The 20,687-nt window shown below is 40.0% G+C and overlaps 1 protein-coding gene across 1 annotated transcript in view; it reads left to right on the forward strand.

Annotated features, from left to right (window-relative positions):
• The first annotated feature begins 680 nt into the window (after positions 1-680).
• The window catches only part of SPG11 (SPG11 vesicle trafficking associated, spatacsin), a 36,831-nt gene continuing 16,824 nt past the window's right edge, over positions 681-20,687 (forward strand). The window contains exons 1-23 of the mRNA XM_082489047.1: positions 681-968; positions 2,001-2,182; positions 2,761-2,988; positions 3,787-3,985; positions 4,572-4,709; positions 5,434-5,897; positions 6,126-6,271; positions 7,339-7,471; positions 7,830-7,985; positions 9,987-10,165; positions 10,335-10,511; positions 10,994-11,065; positions 11,474-11,601; positions 12,274-12,452; positions 12,936-13,143; positions 13,667-13,870; positions 14,790-14,896; positions 15,694-15,839; positions 16,678-16,839; positions 17,551-17,617; positions 18,032-18,197; positions 19,455-19,660; positions 20,432-20,540. Coding sequence (XP_082345173.1) covers positions 757-968; positions 2,001-2,182; positions 2,761-2,988; positions 3,787-3,985; positions 4,572-4,709; positions 5,434-5,897; positions 6,126-6,271; positions 7,339-7,471; positions 7,830-7,985; positions 9,987-10,165; positions 10,335-10,511; positions 10,994-11,065; positions 11,474-11,601; positions 12,274-12,452; positions 12,936-13,143; positions 13,667-13,870; positions 14,790-14,896; positions 15,694-15,839; positions 16,678-16,839; positions 17,551-17,617; positions 18,032-18,197; positions 19,455-19,660; positions 20,432-20,540 — 3,968 coding nt within the window. The 5' untranslated portion in view covers positions 681-756. The remainder of the gene's footprint in view (positions 969-2,000; positions 2,183-2,760; positions 2,989-3,786; positions 3,986-4,571; positions 4,710-5,433; positions 5,898-6,125; positions 6,272-7,338; positions 7,472-7,829; positions 7,986-9,986; positions 10,166-10,334; positions 10,512-10,993; positions 11,066-11,473; positions 11,602-12,273; positions 12,453-12,935; positions 13,144-13,666; positions 13,871-14,789; positions 14,897-15,693; positions 15,840-16,677; positions 16,840-17,550; positions 17,618-18,031; positions 18,198-19,454; positions 19,661-20,431; positions 20,541-20,687) is intronic.

The raw sequence follows: 20,687 nt of genomic DNA on the forward strand, positions 1-20,687 counted from the left end.
GGTGGAAGCTCCGCCCAGAGGCGGGGACACATAGCCTTGATGCCCGGGTGGGTGGGGTCGTGCTGGGGATGCTCCGCCCACGAGGGCGGGGCGGGGCGTGGTTAACCGATGCAGCTGCGCCAGCGTAGCTGCTCGCAGTGGTTTAACCGCGCTGCCCGGGGTTGCCGAGCCCCCGCTCGGCAGCCCCCGCGGGGGCTCGGCAACCCCGGGCAGCGCTATCTGGTGTGGCTGGGCTCTGTAGAGTTGCCACGCTGCCGGCAGGCCCGTCCGCACACGCACAAACACCCCCCGGGTCTTCTGGGCTTTGCCCCAAGGAGCCCACCGCTTTCTAACTCACGGTAGCGGCTCAGCATGTAAAGGCGCACGCGGCAGGGAACCGTGGTGATTCACTCGCCGAGCTAGAGCTGCGCCGCTTCACAGGAAGAGGCGCGCCTTGGATAATGGGGATGAGCGGTAGGTTTGCTGCGGGTTTCGAGCTTTGCAGACGCTTCAGCTGCGCGCAGGACCGGGTGCTGCGATGAGCATGAAGGCCCCCGGAGGCAGTCGCCTGCCTTGGTCTCACGGAGACTGCAGCTCCTAGCTAGCAGTGCCCGCCGCCGGTGCCGGGCCGCGGTGCCTGCTGGGAGTTGTAGTCACGCCGCGGCACGGGTCAGTGCTGTCAGGTGACCGGAAGGAAAGGCTACTCCCGTCCAAGATGGCGGCGGGCCGGGGTGCGGGCGGCTGTTAGGCCGGGGGTGGCGGCCCTCCCTGAGGAGGATGGCGGGGGCGAAGCGGGAGCTGCGCGTACTGCTGGCGCCCCTCTCCGGGGAGGCGCAGGGCTCCCTGTGGGACGCGGCCTGGGTCCGGCTGAGCAGGGGCCAGGACGCTCTGGGCAGCCTCCTGGTCTCTGGTGGGATCTACCTGGAGTCCCTGGTGCCGAGCGGAGGCGGCCGGGCCCGGGGCAGCGTCCTCCCGGGAGCCTGGGCTGAGTAAGTGGCAGGGGGTGAGCAGGGGAAGGGGAGGCCGGGAAGGGCCCCCCGGCGTTGCTTTGCTGTGGTGAGAGGCGCCGGGTAGACTCCAGGGGCTGAGGGCGCTCCCCCAAAGAGAGCGGTCCTGCACAGGCGAGGGCAGGCCCTGGGAGCTGAGGAGGGCTTGAAAACCCCGCCCTGAAATGGGATGCTCTCCGCTTAAAATCCCATTGCTGGAGGGGACGTTGATTTATATCCACTTATTTGTTTAGTTGTGGTTGTATTCATTACAGTAGATCAAAAAAAAACGAAGAAGAAAATTCATCTATTTTTGTCAAGTTGCTGGCTTAAAATTTCATAGTGTCCTGACTGCTTGACTTCCTTGTCCGCTGGTCAGGGGCAAGCTCTTGTGCGTGATACTCAGCGGTCACAAGATGTCTTTAATCTGCTTCAGTAGTTTTTAATGCTGAGTCAAAACCACAGTCACATTGTAGTTCTAAACATCTGCAGTGTCAAGCAATACCAGCACTGTTACGGCACTCCAGTCTCATGTTTCACTCTGCACCATCCTAAGTGGCCATCTAGCTGTTTGCTCTCTGCCTGCTCCCCTCTCCGTACGAGAGCAGGTGTGGAGACAGACACCTGGAGAGTTTCTCAGCCCAGGCAATGGGGAGGCAAAGCAGATGGAAATGGGCAATATGCTCAACTTCTCTCTGGCTGGCAGTGCTGGTGGTCCTCCTTCTAGAAGTCCCAATGTCTAGTCTCACTCATGGTGTGTGTCACGGATGACTAAAGGAAGGAAACACATGAGGCTAGAAAAACACTGTGTTCTTGAGAGGAAGAGAAGAAGGGATTCCTCAAATGCTGTATTGCATTGCAGTCTCGGCTAGGGATGAAATATGCTCTCGTATTGGGGACGGAAGGGGTGGTGGCAGCATCTTTACTGCAAAAGATGAAAATTATACTGTCCATCATTAGCACACTTCCAGAACTGTTCAATGTATGCAATGCAGAAAGATAATAAGGTCAGTAAACTGAATGTTGTATCTTCAGCTTCATGTGGGAGAATACTGAAGATGATCTACAAGCAGACAAGAGAAAAATACTGGCTCTTAGTAAAAGTCATGAACTGTTTGTCTATGAATTCACTGTAGAAGACGGAAAATACAACCCAGTTTCCCTACATGGTTGTAAGGAAGATACACTTAAAAAGCTCCTTGAAGTTAAAAACATCAGTGAGTAAATTTTAATGTGTATTCCATATTTGAAATAATTATAGGTCTAATTCTGCTTCAGCTGGTGAAACAAAATGCGGTAGTAGGACTGAACACTAGGGAAGCGTCACATACTTTCACACTGATTTAAAGTGATCAGTAGCAGTATTAATGAACTTGAAAAATAATAAGAGACATTTTTGTACTCAAAGGTGATGTTTTTAGAATAATTAAACTGTTGTAAGGTGTTTGGATGGTACGAAGTTAAAAATAAACTTTATGAAAACATATTCATGCAACCCTGCTATCTCCAATTTTCCCTTTAATATTGGAATTGATGGGAAGAAAACAGAGATGGGGGTCCTCACTAATCCTGCAAGGACTAATGATGTGTTTAACGTTATGTTCTATGATTAGTAAACACATTGTACAGTTAGGATGCAGAGTGTCCGTGTCGTGTGTCCCCCCCCCAGGCCAATCCCAACTTTTATTAAGATGGTGGCAGAGGCAATTAATTTGAGCTGTGATTTTTCTTGAGATATTTTTACAAATCAAAAGAAGTTGATTGCTATAATCCTAAAATATCTTTAAATTTACAGGTCTGTCTTCAATTTTCTCTTTGAGGATACTATCGTTTGAAAACAGCAAATGCATACTTCTGCTCAATAAGTTTATTGTTGTGCGTCTTACATTTCCTGGAAAAGGCTTACCCTTAGAGACGTGTGACTGCTTTACCCTTGATTTGCCTCCGCAAGTTTTGGAAAGAATAACAGACACATGCTTCTGCAGGGGGATCCTCTTTCTGTTAGATAGTTCTGGCTGGATTTGTATCCTTTGCAGTAGAGACTAGCTCTCAGTGTAAATGATCTGGAAGAACAAAGTTGTTTTTCTTTTCTGTCGGGGTTAAGCAGAAATTTCTTGAAAGAAATTCAAGTGTTGGTTTTGAAAATGCTTTCAATAAAGGGGTTGTGGAGCAGAGTGCTAGTTAATGAAGTAAAAAAATGCTATAGTCCTGTATCAAATGTAGTTTCTCAACACGCCACTGGAAATCTGTTTCACATTGGAGTAACGGTTTTCAGCGTTTTTCATATATGGGTCTGTGAATAGCAGGCTTAAGTCTACTGTCCCTAGCCTTTCTTTTCTTAATTAGATCCTTTAGAAATTAGCTACAGGTATGCAGGGAATCACAGCTGGAAACCAGATAGCCCTCTTCTGTGTTCTAAAGAACAGGAGCTCAGACCTGGCAGACTGTTCCACAAGGCACTCAACTTTAACCTATTCTTTGTCAATATTTTCTGACACATATGTAAAAAAAAATGCAATAAAGTGAGGTTACTTTTTCCTCCTAATTATATAACTGTCAATATATGCTTAGAAGTGAATTGGGAAAAATATAAGTTAAATCTTTTGAGATGGTGTGTGTTTGTCCAACGTTTAGCCCAAATCACTTCTTATTCTAGCTGAGCTTAGAATGCTGTTGTGAAACAAACAATTCTAAATGTTTTGTTGTGCAGAAATTGGCTTGGACCACAAAGTGAGCAGAAATTCACCGTCTTCCCCTTCTGTGTAACTTCTTGTTTGTTGGCCAGTCTGAGGCCTGGTGTTTTCTTTGATGCTATTTAAAGATGTATTTGACTCTTTTGATGGTGCAAATCTAGCAAATGTCAACGTAGCGCTCTGCCAGGGAGTCGTGCAGCATGAGGGCGGGAGTCCGACCGTCACATCGCCACTCACTGCCATCAAAGTGTCGCATGATCTCAGTGTTGCTGTGATCACCAGTTCTTCCAACTGTGCCATCTCTGTGGATCTCAACATGTACTTCAGGTATGTTTGCAGCAGAATTCCGAAATGAAAGTTTTGAGTGGAACTAACATTAAAAAGTGCCTAATCTTGGCCCTACAATAGTTGAGATGCTGTCAGCTTTTTATCTTGAGTTCTGGCTCTGTGGTAGAGCAGAAACTTTGTATTTTTTTTAAAGATTGCTCATTCTTATTTCTTTCCATTTATGCTCTGTCACTTTAACAAATAGAAAAAGTTTGTGTTGGACTTTATATTTTTTTCTAGGCAGGTTAGGGTACATGCTGTCAGTTAGTGCCAGTGGTGGTTGGTAGCACCTTTTGGAAATACTGTAGAGTATGGGATTGTTAAACTATTCTGATCAGCTGTACTGATTTTGCTTGACAAATTAGGACTATGTTGTAATTTAGAGGTGTTGTCTGCCTCAAAGGAAATAGCATCAGGTTTTGATAGTTTACCTGGATAAATTTTTCTGGATGTTACTCATCTGAGAGAAAACTGCTTCTCTGGTAGTTCCCATTTCCTCAAATTTCATGCCTGGAGGAGTTAAACATGAAGGAAAAAATTAAATTGTCTATGAGGGAGGTGAAATTTAATATTTATTTCTTTACAGACAGTTTCCTGGGCATTTGCTCTGTAAGAAAGATTCTGAAAGTCTTCCGGTGAAGCCTCCTGAAGGGCTGGATGAGGATGACCTCGCTTGTTCTGACTATAGCATGGAGCTTTTGTCTTTGCCTTTCCGCACAGACAGGTACATAATGAAAATACTTTATAAAACAGGCTGGGGTTTGCCTCTTTTATATCATTGATTAATAAACTACTGGGATTTTTAAATTTATTTTAGTTGTGGCAAGTAAAATCAGTTCATTCTGCTTTAAATCTTTTGAATGTGAGGATGATGTTAGGAAATGGGCCAAGACAACTTTACATGTGTCATCGAATGGGTTCCAGATAGGAATTACTGTTTCAGATGTTACCTTTAGTTTGAACCAATATTGCCAGATTTTTGTATTCCAAGTACTTTACAGTTGGTTGTGTGTTTAGCACAGATGAGTGCATTTGGACTTCCAAATACTTTGTACTCATATAAAACATTTTAACCATGTTGTGACCCTTAGTAGTAGAGGTATTAATACTTATAAAATATTTTCATTATAACTTGATGTAAATTTAATAAATACTCAATTCTGGAGTTAATTTCATTATACTTTTTTTGTTAATTGATGGGGGCTTTTTCTGTGAGGAAAAAAAATTTTTTCTACTAAAAATGCTCAGCTGTGATCATTCAGCTGGGCTGCAAACAGTGTTTAAACAGAAATGAACAGGACATGTTAAGGTTAAAATGCAAGGTGCTGGATGGAATCTATAAGCTTAAAATGCATATTATTTGGCTGAGGAAACTTTAAAAATTGATTCATCTGCATTGTTCTTGGCTTAATACCTAGTATTATAGGTAGGCTCATTCTTCACCCCAGGTCCTGGAAGGCACACTTGTCCTCGCTCTCTGATACAGTAAGGAGAAGACGACCAGGTTCTCCAGGTTTGGTGAATGACTTGAATTTGCCTTGGTATCAGTTTTTTACCCACCTGGAAGATCACGATCCTGAAATCTATGAAAATTCTGAGAAAATGGTGGCTTTTGTTCCACGGGCTGTTATGTGGGCCCCTCCCAAACCAGTACAAAGCGATAGTACAAACCTCGGTGATACAAGACAGCAATGGAAACAAATCCCCATAGAAGCACCACAAGAAGTGGTGAAACTGGAGTGTAAATTGGTAACTGGAGTTAAAGCCCTATTTGTGGTGCTAACAAATGACAAAGGATTGACTCTTGCTCTCTGGGACTTTGAGGCGCAAGATGTGACGTATTACCACTTTGGCAAAAATAGTGTTTATGTGGATTGCAGTGAAGAGGTGCCATTATGTCTACTCCTGACAGGTGAGGGGGGGTTGTATAATTGTTCTGATGTAGACTTCTCATAAAAGCTGCTTTTTTGTCTGCCTGGCTGCTCTTGGCTAATTTCTTATGTGTCCTTGTGGAGGTGAAATACAAATGGAGCCACTGCAGCTTTGCATCATTATTTTGGAAGAGAGGCAGTAGATAAAAATGTTGTTGTGTCACAACTTGCTTATATGTTTTTAATTATGGTTTGATTCTTTTATTTAGAGCATGGTCTCTCCTTAGTTCTATTTGGTTTAACTCAAGAAGAGTTTTTGAATAGATTGATGATCTATGGCAGCGCTGGAGTTGTAGATTCTGTTTGTCATCTCAATGGATGGGAACGATGTTCAATTCCGATACATGCGCTTGAGGTAAAGAAATGTTTCATGTCTTACAGGTAACAAAAATACTTCTTTAAAGTAATGAATGCAGTTTAGCAATGTTAATGGTGGTTTTAGACACAATTAAGAGCATGCCTCAGTAACCTAGGGGCAAAAAATAGGTTTAATTATTAAATAAACAATAAGAAACCCGAGTAACCAAAAACAAGAAATACAGCAGCTAAGTTAATACACATTAAAAAATATATATATTTTTTTAAACTAAGCAGTGCTGCAATCTTGCTCTTAATTGGACCCAAAAGCATTTTTGCCAATTTCTGCAGCAGTTTTTCTCCTCTTGCAAAATGTCAAATATTAAAATAAGTCCTTGGGACTCGATTTCTGTTTTTATCATACCGCTCTTGTAAAGCCAAGAGGAGAACTTAAACCTACCAAAAGTTGCCTGCTGTCCTTTATACATGATAAAATATTTTTAATGTACCAGGCCACAAAACAAATCTCCTTGTGTCTCTGCAGTTTTTCAGTGCTCTGGATAAGAGAGAGAGATGACTTTTAGTTGACAAAGATCCTTCTTTAAAAAAACTATTGTTGCAGAAGTTTGGGACTGTGCAACAGCCTGTCTGCACCATCACTCCGTACATTGTCAGCCTGTGTTGTCAGTTGTGTTTGGAGGGAGGGAGCTTAGGTGAAGGCATTTGTAGGGTTCTTTTGGTTTTATTTGAAGGGTGTGATGGAAAGTGAATTGATGGGTGGGAGGGTCACAGCAGTTTTCAGTTGCTGTAAGCACTGTGAGAATCAGGACTTTGAATAAGCTTATTTTATATTCCAAATCAAACTCTTAACAAATGGTCGAATTAACGTTTTGTCTGTGAAGATACAGGGCAGGGTTTCTGCAAAGCCTGTTAAAGGAGCATGGCAGGAACTGAACAGGTCACCTTGTTATTTCAGGCTACAGGTGTTGCACACATAGTTTAAATTTCTTCTTTTTTCCTGCATGTATATTTTGTTGCTCGGCATGAAGTAAAAATACTAGCAGCAAAAGTGCAATATATATGTTTAGAATACACGCATAATTGTTCTACTGCATGTTTGTCCAGGCAGGTTTGGAAAATCGTCAACTAGACACAGTAGACTTATTTTTAAAAAGCAAAGAAAGGCTTTTCAATCTGTCTGCACCCTGCTCTGGACCTGAACAGTCTACTAATAGTGCATCCCAGTCTTACCTGAAAAGTAAGTAAAATACTCTGAGCTACATGGAGTTTTAAATTTAATTGCCTTTCTGTTTATGGCTGTGTGTTTGTACAGGCAGATTGAATTGCCCGTGCTCTTGTATGTTTGGATGATGCTATAGCTTCCCTACTTCTGGAAAATAAGAGAGAAATGGTGCATAATGGAGGGGGTTGTTGTGTTCTGATATTGGCATATGTATTATAAGCATTTTGATGCGAAGGCAAAGCATGTGATCTATATTGTTTGACATATTTTAGAAGATTTTTTGTAGCATACCTCTATGACTTTTAACTTAAATTTATGTGATCAGTCATATGGTAGAATGCAGATGTCTTAACTTTTTATATAAATATTGCAGATTTGGAAGAGCTGAGGCCAGCTCTAGACTTGCTTTGCTCAGCAATCAGAGAAAATGATATGGAGCCTCAGAGTAAACACTTTTCTGAGCAGCTACTAAACCTCACGTTGAATTTCCTTAGCGGACAACTTGAAGAAATTTTTGTGCACACAGAGGGTAAGATTGCTCATTTTGAATCATATGTAGTCATGTAATGTGTCATTGTTTAGGTAAGTAAGAAAAAGTAATTATTTTAATTAAAAAGCCTAAATTTGCCTAGAATGAACCAAAAAAATGTGCAAGAGTTAACTGAATGAAAGATATTATTTAAGGGGAAACATGAGAAGTTAATCTGAATAGAGTATCTGTGTTAGCCCAAGCAACTATGATCAGGCTCTCGGATAAGACAGAATTCTGTCGACAGGATCATTGTGGGGTCCATAAGAATAGGACTTTCCAGCTATGAATCACAGAACGGATGGATGCTTGATGGTAGTGCAGTGAAATGGCTTGAGTTTAGCCCTCAGCTCCCCGTTTGTTTCTCAGTGCCACAGCTTGAAATATTCTGGCACAATTCATTATGTGGCTGTGGAATGGGATAGACCAGTTTAAGAAACTGATACAGCTGGAAAAATAGCCTACCAGGTTATTTTTTGTCTGGAGCACTTCCCAGTCTGATTTACTGTGTGGCAACACAGTCACACATCCCAGTATAACCCGTGGGGTGGCACAGGAGCAAGAAGCAGTGTCTGATTGGGGTTGCAGACTGGCTGTGGCAGTGCATGACTCATTACACTGGCACTGTTGCTGAAACTACAGCCTAAAAGGTACAAGACTAGAGTAACAGCTGGTGTACTGGTAAAGTGTTAAAATGACACAATCCCAGGGGACACTTTTGTTTTGCTACAGGAAGCTATGGAGAGTGGGGTGCCTTGTCCCAACCTGCAGTGTGCTGTCCTGCTGCATGGGTGGGTCTGAATTGCTGTCCAAGTGGTGCTTTTTAGTTTGTGGACCAACAGGTTGTACATGTTAAAGCAGAACTGATTTCTTCCGAGAGTAAAAGCTGCAGACCATTACCTGTTAATCATTTTTTTCTACATGATTGTAGCAAGTGCAAGCAAGTGCAAGGTCCTGTACATGGGGAGGAAGAATGCAAAGCACCAGTATAGGTTAGGGGCGGACCTGCTGGGAAGTAGTTCTGAGGAGAAGGGTCTGGGGGTCCTAGTAGACAGTAAATTATCCATGAGCCAGCAATGTGCCCTTGTTGCCAAAAAGGCCAACGGAATCCTGGGCTCCATAGGGAAGAGTGTGGCCAGTAGGTCGAGGGGGGTCATTCTCCCCCTCTGCTCTGCACTGGTGAGGCCACAACTGGAATACTGTGTCCAGTTCGGGGCTCCCCAGTTCAAGAGGGACAGGGAACTGCTGGAGCGAGTTCAACAAAGGGCAACTAAGATGATGGAGGGATTGGAGCATCTCCCGTATGAGGAAAGGCTGAGAGCACTGGGACTCTTTAGCCTGGAGAAGAGAGGGCTGAGGGGAGACCTTATTAACGCTTACAAGTATCTAAAGGGTGGGCTGAAGGAGGATGGAGCCAGGCTCTTTTCAGTGGTTCCCAGGGACAGGACGGGGGGTAATGGGCACAAGTTGGAACATAGGAAGTTCCGTTCAAATACACGGAAAAACTTCTTTATGGTTTGGGTGGCAGAGCACCGGCACAGGCTGCCCAGGGAGGGGGGAGTCCCCTTCTCTGGAGGTTTTCAAGACCTGCCTGGATGCAGTCCTGAGGGATGTGCTCCGGGCACTCCTGCTTTGGCGGGGGAGTGGGGCTGGACGATCTCTAGAGGTCCCTTCCAACTCAGAAACTCTGTGATTCCGTTAGTAGTCTCTGTTTCTTGCTATGTGAATGTTATGTTTAAAAACCCCTGCATTTTAAATGGGACTTAATCTGAGGGGACCTCTCTGGAGCACTGGTAGGATTGTGACTGCATCCTGATAGTATGCTGATAGCGATGGCCAGTATGGTAACTGTACAGGTCAATTGCAATGCAGAGCTGATGTGCTATTTCCTCCAAGGTGTGTTCTGTTTGTTAGTCAGGGGAACGCGTTCACTGTTGCTAAGAATTAAAAATGCTGTATTGTTCGTTTCTGTTTAACTGATATCCTGGATGCTCTTGACAGAACCCGATGAATTCTTGCGGAAGGGTGCAGATATTTTAACTGATTACATTATTAAACTTAGAAAATTTCTGAGAAAGTACCCTCGACCACAAATAAGTACGGTACACACAGGAAGTGATCTTGATGAAGACCTACCTGCATTAGAAGAAAGCCATATGTGGGAAAAACTGACACCAGAGGTAAAAATGAGTAATCCATTTTTTACTGTTCTTATTAATTATATTTAAGGAAATAATTACTATGGAAATGTCTTTAAACTATTGGGGAAAAAATCAATGTAGGGATTATAAAGATGGTAACACTGAAGATTAATGAGATCGGTTTGTTCCATTTTTTTCCCCCTTTCAGGAAGTCATTGCCGAGGCCATCTTAAGCAACAAAATGCCAGAGGCCCAGACCTTCTTCCGAATGCATCAGCATCCTGCTCAAAGTTTTCAAGAATTTATTCAGACAGGTTTGAATCTGGTCTATGACCGTCTTCTGAAGGATAATACCAGGGAGGCCTCAGAACTTTTACGAAATATGGTGAGAGGTGTTCAGTAAGCATGCTGATAGCTCTTAACGCTTCTTTGTGACTAACAAAGTAAATGAATGCTGAGAGTGTTGGGAGCATTTAGGTGTCTTATGGATGTATTGATTCTACCACATGCTTGTATTACACTGAAAATGAACTTGTTGTAAAGAACTGCTTTGATCACTACTGCCGTCAGAATGCTGAGGGAGCCTATTTAGGAATGTGTGTATCGACTGATGTCATCATCAGGGAAGTGTAAAGGTGATGCTGGCAAGTCAGGTATTAAAGGGTACACATTTTATATCCAGACCTGCTGGAGACATCACGCAGATCACTGGGTCGCGATGACATCTTTAGTAACTGGTGAAGCGAGTATCACAAGCGTGCTTGTAAAAGGTTGTGTGCTTTGGAAAGAAAGCAGATGCATTTATTCTACCAATGTACAGCTGCGTGTCTACAGTTTGCATACAATGAGTATCTTCTTTTTTGTTAGGGCTTTGATGTGAAGGAGGAGTTGCATAAGATATGTTTCTACACAGTTGATAAACATGTACGAGATTTGTTGGTAAGTGTAGAAAAGGGTTTTTTTGCCTAGCGGATGTTCTCAGGTCTGAAGTCTGATGTGGGTTTGTGCTGAGAGGAAGCATTGTATTGAACGCGCTTTCAGAATGGGAACAAACAGGTTTTGTCCCTGCATCCTTGCAGTGTAGCTGCTGTTCTTTTGTATTTGCAGTTAAAGTAAAAATTGGTTAAAATGTCATTTCTTTGTTCTGGCTCTGATCTAGTTCTCGTCTGCTTGCACACGGTATGAAGTCCTGGCCCTCTTGTAATTTAAGTGTATTGGCCTCAATGCTTCCAGCTTTTTTTCCTACAGTTAATGAACTCTTGACACTTGCAGGATCATTTACAATTTTAATATATTATAAGTAGATAAAAATTGTAATTGGAGGTAATACTTTAATTTGAATTAAAGGTGAAAGTTTTACGAGAAGAAAATTATTTTTCTGAAAAAGAGAAGAAAATGATAGACTTCGTGCATCAGGTTGAAAGCTTTTACTCGGAACCCTTCCAAGAAAATAAAGAGATTCAATCTCTTTCCAGGTAACGTGGGTTATCAGTTTTAATTATTAATTAATAACACTAATAGGATTTCAAATATGCTGGCTTCTTTATTCCGTATGATTTACTGCACTAACAAACACAGTATTTTGTAATTTCATTAATTTCACACTGGCCTTCATTTGCAGAAATAAGGGTCAGTGTGGGAACTGATTGCTTTTCGCATTAATGCAACAATTGCTGTCATGTTCTTGACAGTACATCGTGACTTAATCTGTAGTCAGTATAACGGAAGTCTTCTGTTCATGTCATCATCACCATAAATGAAGCATCTTTAATAACAAATGATATTATTAGGATTATTAATCAAATGAAATATCTTCAGATGGAATGTATGCTCTGGTTTTGACATATGATATCCATAATATAGCAAACTAAAGTAACGTAGAAAAATCATTTTACAGTTAAGTAACTGTAGAAATGTTATGATACTTATCATTTGCTATGTCAGGTTTGGAAAAATGAGGTAATTCTTTGCTCATTGCTGTCATATGCACTCAAACTTTTAGTTTAAGTCTCTCTACCGCTTCCAGAACTCTCTTCAAAATGAAATAACAAAATTTGTTGACCCTTTGATCATCTTCTATTTGTTAGATTGTTGACTGTTTTTAAGAGAGTACTAGAAAAATGTCCTAATGCAATATTTCATTGCAGTTTCAAGAACTGGAGAAAGGAGCAAGACTCTTCCAGACATACAGCTGTTCTAGACTCCTTATTGAATTGTGATAGGCATCGGGTTCACAATAGGAGAGTCAGAGTGATGTTTAACTGGGCTCAGTGGTGGGATGAGCTTATTCAGGAAATGATTCTTCTCCCCAGAAAACCACGCCAAGGCAAGTATTCTGGTACTAAGGACTAAGAAATTGTAGATTAAAAATCTGGTTTTGGCGTAGTATATTGCAGTTGTATAGGAGTGGCATTGATATAACTAAAGTTGTGTTCTACTGCAGTAGGTCACTTATTTTTTTGTCAGTGAAAATGGGTAAACCATGTGTTTTCATCCTGTTGCATTCTGGCAGGGATCTGTGTTTTTACTGTGGAGAAGAATTTGGAACTAGCTGTAAGGGACTTGTCTAATGCATGGCCGCTTGCTGTAAATTTCATACTCTGCAATGTTCCATAAAGCTTATTACGCTGTAGTATTACATTTAGCTTTTCCAACATCAAGCTCTAGCAAACTGTAACAGTATACTTAATCTCAGCATCATATTTGCAACTGTTCCTTAAAAATATATACAAGTATAAAGAAATGTCAGTATTTCCCGAAGCAGTGTGTGTTTGTGCCGGTTTCATCAGTTTGCCTTTCTGAAACACAGAGCTCAAGACATGTAATCCTGAGGTTCTTTGGATGCACTTGACAGCCCAGCATGATTGGCTTAATATTTGTTCATGGATTGAAGAATCTGAGCCCAGCCAGCCTTTGTGTGGACAAGCTAACTGGCCCCCACTTACTCCAGACATTATTGACCGGAAAATGTTATGTAGTAGCTATATGAGAAATGATATATTAAACAAGCTGGCGAGGTATGTGCCCTTAATGCGTTATACTGACTTTCTACCTTCTGTGAAGCCAAAATCAGATAGTTATAGAAGTACATGTTAAGAAAATCTTTGATACATATTAACTTTTATATTGTATTTAGTAGCCTTTTTTGAAACAGCACAAATCCATTAATAAATTTAATTTTAGTCTTGTACTTGCACTTTTTGTTACCTGAAAACAGTAAGAAACATGACAGCAATAGAAGTCCTCTATCAGCCCTTCGATATTTCATAGTCATTATATTCCTGATGCCCATTTTAATACATGGGAGAAAATTCTAATCACATAGCATTTCACTCCTCACGCCTCGTTCTCTGCAGTGAACTCCAGTAACTACAATATTGTTTGAGCACTATTAAAAGTATTTTGGAACATTGTGTTCGCCTTGGGGGTGAAGTAGTGCCCTAGAAGGAAAGATCTGCTTTTTAATTTTGAACACCCTTCAGAACTTGTTAAAGAGAGAGCTGACTAATCCGTGCATATGCTTTTTCTCTTTTCTGATAGAAATGGAATTTTTGTTTGTTCTGAGTTGGAAGATTTTGAACTTCTGCTCCAAAGACTGTCTTACCTTGGGGGAGTACTGCAAAATCCTCACCCTGTTCCAAAATACAGTGCTGCAAACGGTTTGGACTTCCACGCTCGTTTTGTCCTTCACTGTTTAGAACATAATTTGCAGTATCTGCTATACACTTATTTAGACTATTACAGGTATGAACACTTTTCATCCCTCAAATCTCGTGCAGATTTAAATAACGAAACACTATTTTAAGAGTGGGTAATAAGAGTTTTCCTCGGCCCTTGCTGTTTGGTGAGAAAGACTGCTTGGGTCACAACAATGTCATTTAACGAAAAACTGTGGGTTGGTGTGTTAGGTTTCATGCTGTATTTTGAAGATTTACTCAGGTTGTCTTGTCAGGATTAATTTGTGTGTCAGTCATCAAAGGAAATTATTATAGTTGTAATAGTATAATGTTATAAGCAGTACAGTCTTAATGAGCCAAACCAATTTGTTCTTCAGAAACCCTCTCACTTGAGCACAAGTATGAGGTCATTCTTGATACATTCACAAATAAAGAAATTGCTAGTTTCTGTCTAAATTAGGATTAGTTGGGATTTGAAGGAGAAAGAAATATTAGGTATTGCAACTGTATGAATAATTCCCACTTAATGAATACTTTGCAATTAAAATTTCCAGTCTAACAGTGCAATTATTATGAAGGTAAAAGCGGACCAGAGAAAAGCCAACAAATCTTTTTTGTTTTGTTTGTATAATCAATTTTAGTTTGCATAAAATATTTAGACTGTGCAGATAGGGACTTGACTCACAAATACCATCTTTGGAAAGCGTTTGGGGTCATCAGGTCTGGAAACAACTACTTTGAGTTATGGAAGCAAGCAAGCGCAGAAACATAATCTTAAAGAAGGGAAGTGTCAGAGATGCCGTATCAGCTAAAGTTGTACATCTTGTAGAGAGTATGATGCGATTTGACTCTTTTGTAAGAATGGTGAAATAGGGCACTGTAACACCAAGTCAGACGCTGTTAATTTTTAGTGCAGCATTATATTGGGGCAGAGGATGGTTACAAATACTGTATTTTCACTGTGCTGCTACTTATCTTATTTCCAGTTTAACTCCTTCAAATTGCCCTATTTTGGATAACAAGGAATTGCATGAAGCACATCCCTGGTTTGAATTCCTTGTGCAGTGTCGAGGGGTTGCCAGTAATCCACGAGGTAGGAGGCTGGCCTTGCTCCAGAGGTGCTCCCATGTTTCTGCTGCTCGCTGAGCGTTTGGCACAGCTGCGTTTGATTCTCTGCTCTGCTGCAAACTTTTTTTTTGACCATGGCGAATCACTTACACGTGCATCAGTTCCTCATCTCTAAAATGTGAATTATAATTCCTACTTAAGCTGTACATAAAGATTTGGAGGCTGTAGATATGTGAGAATTATTTTGTGTATGATCATCGTTACCTCCAATTGGATTATGTTCCCAACAGGTTGAACAGAAGGAGAATTAATAAGTAAATGCATATATTATTAAAATTAAAGCTTCCTTTAGTTCTTGTGGTGCATTTTGACTTCTCCTTAGATTATACATTTGCTTTTTTTTTTGTTATTGTCATTGAAAATAAGTAAATTTGTGCCCTTAACCCATTTCACTTTTTTTGAAAACTTTTTATCTTTTGTAGAATCACACAGTAACAAACGATAAAAATAAGCCCAAGTGAAGCTTTTTCAGAAATTGTGATTGATCAGCATAGGATAAAGAGTAGGACTGATGCAATTCTAAACTGTGGGACTGAATCCAAATCAATCTGTGTAGGTAAAACCGTGGTTTGAAATTGGGGAAAGCTTGCTAAAATTTAGAACAGCTTATCTGTATTTATAAGTAAATTGAGAAAAATCATTATTAACAATGAAACATAGGAATTTCAGCTTTTTTCATACTCGTAGAACAGTTTTAATGCATGATTTAACAATTTAATACTGGTTTTGCATGAAATTAAATGTTACTTTTTTTCTTTTAAGATCCAAAGATGATTTTTCAAGCTAGTCTAGCAAATGCTCAGATCTTGATTCCCAGTAATCAAGCCAGTGTGAGCAGCATGCTGCTGGAAGGGCGTACGCTATTAGCACTTGCTACTACCATGTATGCACCCGGAGGTATTGATCAGGTACTGTGTGCAACAAATTGTTGATTAGTTTTTGGAGTTCTCACGTGGTGTTGAAAATTCAAAGGAATACATTAATAAAAATAAATAGATTAATGCCATTATATAATTTCGTCTCATAAAAATCTGGTTTTGGTGTTCTGTGTTTCACTGTTAGTTGACCGAAGGAAGCGAGTAGAGCGGTTCGATGTTACATGGTTTAGAAATAGCAAGGCACAGCAGCTGTGTATTTAACTCCTTTATAACAGTTACAGGTGAGAGTGTTTGTAGGCACTTGTGCTCCTCAAATAGTTTTAGTTTGCAAAAATATTTTCAATAAACTTTTAAAATGGTGTTCCTGTATTTGTTAGACGACTGTCCCCTTTTGTAGCCATTTGTAGTTTTTAAGTAAATGAAGCAATGGGCAACTGAACTGCTCTTCTGCTTGGGTCTGAGTAGGTGTTAGTCAGCCTCCATCTTTTTATTTTTAAAGGCTGAAAATCTAGGCACATATCAAAAACTTAAGCGTACTGGTTACATTGCTAGCCAGTTGCGTTGTGATACAGAGATCAAAAAGCACATTATAAACGATTATACTTTTAAAAGGAGAATTCTCAGTGAACCACATGTTGGAACAGAATTTATTAATACAGATAGCTTTTTGGTACATGGCAGAGTAACCTAAAACATCAGGTACTGTTGAAGATACATCTATAGGATACGTCTTAGGATATGCCTATTATAACTTAAAACACCGTCAAATTCCCATGAGGTAGTTTGTTTGCGTTCAAAGATTATTTTGTTACTATCTTAATGCAGTTTCTTCTTCCTAATGAAATATTTTTGCTTCCTTGCAATGCAGGTTCTTCAGAATGAAGATACAGAAAAACCTCTAAAGAAGGTTGATCCACAGCTCTTAAAAATGGCATTGTCTCCTTACCCCAAACTCAAAGCTGCTCTCTTTCCCCCGTGTACTTCTCATGGAGTTTTGCCCCCTGACATCTCTCTTTACCATCTTGTTCAGGTACACAAAACGCTTCTCTGGAGTGTTTTTTGGCAGAACAGAAGTAAACTAAGAGAAGCTTGTTTGCAGCTAAAGCCCAGAGGGTGGGGACCATATGTTGTTTCCTTGGAATCCTTGATTTGGAGCTAATGTTTATAGCTTCATTCTCAACAGTTTTTAAAAGTGATATCTGTGAGTCTGGCTTCCCCCTGCTCCCCTAGGCATGTAAAGACATCTGCAGCATTTAACTTCAACAGTCCTGGAAAGTCAGAGAAGTGATATTCTTGCAGTGTTCAGTGGGCAGGTTGCTTAGTATTAAAAAATTCAAATTTTTTTAATTGTCTAGGCGAAATCGAAATTTAGAAGTAAAGGATAGTGTCTCATGAATTACTTCAGATCTGTGGTATGAGAGAAACTGAAAGTTGGAATAAATGCTATGAATTATTCATTATTAGGAAAGTGCTAACTTTGCTAAGATCACAGTTTAGCAAAATACTTAAGCATGTTCTTAGACCAAAGTCTAAGCCTCTCCTTGCACTTGTTTGAGTTCTGATCCTATGGAGTGGATCAATACGTACCTTTGAGAGAGAGCTGCACGCCAGGCATCACTGCTTGATAGCAGCCCAGGCCGTTCCGGATCGGCTGCTACTGTAGCTCCCTAAAATATTCTGTGGTCTGGTCTGATATGAAAATCTTAAACTGTCTCAATATGTTTTGTTTCTAATCTTTCAGTCATTAGTGCCCTTTGATCCCACTAAACTATTTGGCTGGCAGTCAACAAATACGCTTGCTGTATCGGGTATGTTACTTTCTAGTTTTATGTGCGTTCTTTAGCCTGAGCACCTAGGATAAAATACCTTCCAGTGGAATGGTTTGGCAGATAAACTTATTCAAAAGGCCATTTCATTTACAAAAAAAAACCCCGTGTAATTTACTAAAAAGTTTGTTTTGAAATTAAAATCCTAGGTAGGTTACCTTTTTCCATTAAGCTCTTCAGAGACAGAATTTTTTCTAAATGTATTATGAGAGAGAAAAGCAATGTTTTCTTTTAAAAGCAAGTTGAGGCCGTAAGAAGTGATCTAGAGTTCTGATTTTACAGTGAGAATTAGAATTTCATTGGGGTTTGGGTACGTTCAGATTTGATTTAGAACAAGAGGAGAGGTATTTGGTTCAACTGTTTATCAGCTCATAATAATGATGATATTTTTTCTAGATGCATCAAGTGACTTTCCTCATTTTTCATCCCCTGAACTGGTGAACAAATATGCTATAATGGAACGACTGGATTTTTTGTACTATTTGCACCATGGACGCCCATCATTTGCTTTTGGTACATTTTTGGTCCAGCAGTTAGCAAAGAGCAAATCCCCCAAACAGTTGTAAGTCTTCTCAAAAACGACAGTCAAATAGTTCTTTTGAATCACAGAATGGTTTGGGTTGGAAGGGACCTTAACGATCATCTAGTTCCAGCCCCTGCCATGGGCAGGGACACCTCCTACTAGACCAGGTTGCTCAAGTTATAATCTGGCACATGAAGCAACATTAAACCTCACCAACAGCAAACAAGTGGTGTGCATTGCATCACTTGAAATTTTAGGTGTCCTAGGAATCTATTCAGTCTAGCATCGAGTAGGATAGCCATCAAGTACCACCTAAAAGAAGGTGAGCTTTATTTTGAATTACCTAAATGAAATCTACACAATGAAAGCAAGGAATGAAAAATGTTCCAGTCATATCAAACACAGGTAGGCTTTTCTTCTAGGCACCTGAGCCTCTAGATCACTTTTTAGAAAAAAGATGCCCCTTGTCTTTGACATTTCCTAAAAGGATGACACTTCTTCAGTTAAATTAATAAGACAAATAATGTACTGGAGATTGAAGGAACTATTTTTTCTTGCTGAAGCTTCAAAATCGTGGGTTCAAAAGGATACAAATTACACACCTTGCTTGAATATGTTTGAATTTACTATTAAGTGTATTCAAAATTAGTAGGAGTTACATCAGAACAAATCACTGCTTGTTTCTAGAGTGTCTTGTGTGTTAGTCACTGTATGTTTCTTTTCATCATTTCTCTACAAATCAGTTTCTCTTGTGTAAACAGCTAAGATTTGGGCAAAAAGGAAAATCTACCTTAATGTAGACCAAAGTACTTAGTAGTTTAAAAGACAGTCATGCATGCATAATTCTTTCAGTTACTTCTCTGGAAAAGTTTCGGATAACCCATGAACCAGCCACTGCAGAACCCTTTAGGGCATCTTTTTCGCTTAGTGCAATCCACAGATCAGTTTCAGGTAGTTGATGCCGCAGTGCCTGGATTGTAAACTCTGCGATGGGACTTTTTGCACTAAAACTGCTGGCAGGGTTGTTTGGGTTTTTATTAATTGTAATCCCAAATCCATTGGCTTTAGTTTTTGTTAAAGTTTATTAAATTGCAAACTGTGCTTTTAATGTGTGAGGCTTTATTCTCATACCTACATTTTTTTATAAATAGGAAACTTTTGGTTTGTAAACATCTTTCATGCTAAGAAAGTCTGTGAGTTTAGTAAACTTTGTAGGTACTTGTTTACATGGGAAATAATTATGTTTGAAAATTGGTTAAAAATCATCTGTGTTAACTGGTGTTCTTTTTGTTTCAGGATTCAGCAAGCAGGAAAGGAAGCCTATATTTTGGCTCTTTCTTTCTTCAGCGTAGCTTCAGTAGGAGCAGCCTGTGTGTGTTTTCTAGAGTTGCTTGGTCTCGACAGCCTCAAACTCAGAGTCGACATTAAAGTTGCAAACATGATTTTCAGTTACAGAACTAGAAATGAAGAATCTCAGCACAATCAAATAAAAGAATCTTTGGGTAAGGGTGTCCTTTGTTTGCTGGGAAGAGAACCAGAGATGGATTGAAAGATGGTGCCTGATTTCTCAGGGATGCGGTAAGAGCATCCTGTCCTTTGAAGAGCTAAGAATTTTGCTCTTTTTTTTTTTTATTCCTGCTTCTTACTAATTTGAAGGTGCATTTTGAACCTGGCATACCAAATAAAGCAGGAAGACTATAATATGACATGCGGCCAGAACTGCAGGAGTGTCTAAATAGACACTGTCAAACAGCTGCTTAAGGCTCAGTGTAATATTTAGTAAGGTTCAGCCTAATATTGTAATAAGATAACTGGAGGATTAAACAAAGGGACATTACCAAATCTCTTTTTCATACTTGAAAACTGTCTTACAGCTTCAGTGAAATCAGATGTTCAAAGCTATAAGGAAATTAAATTTGTCCTAGGAGTAACTTTAGAAAGTTGAATTTCTAACTGTAGGTCCACAGGTGTGTCTTTGTCCCAACTAGGAGACTGCTGGCATTTATTTATATTTTCCTGATCATTCTAACAACATATATGTTATTTAAAAATATAGGTAGAGCTTATGTTAAAAAAAAAAAAAAAGTTATGTGATTTGAAAGTTTTAATTCTTTTTTCAAAAATCATATAACCACTTTGGTGCCAAACTTGGCATAGTTATTGACACATTTACATTAATAGGATTTGTTCTTCTTGTTGATTCTGGTACTTTTGAAAATATTACTCTAATCCCAAATAGTATCTTGGAAATACTGATATGTTCTTTTAAACAGTTGAAAAGTTAACAAAATTGGCTGATGGTGAAAAAGCAGCAGCAGCAGAAATTCTTATCTTCTTAGAAGAAGCCTTTTGGGATGCAGTTGAGCATCAAGGAATAAAGAAGTGAGTAAAACATGATTTAAAGGATTATGCTGGCAAATTGAGATTGAGCACTGAATTTTACCATTCGTGTGTTCGGATAATATTAGAGAGATCTGTGTGTGTTTTATTGCAGTAAACTGAACAACAATATTTGAATTTAGAATATAG

Source organism: Vanellus vanellus (genome assembly GCF_965231255.1).
Source record: "Vanellus vanellus genome assembly, chromosome: 11".
Taxonomy (NCBI): domain Eukaryota; kingdom Metazoa; phylum Chordata; class Aves; order Charadriiformes; family Charadriidae; genus Vanellus; species Vanellus vanellus.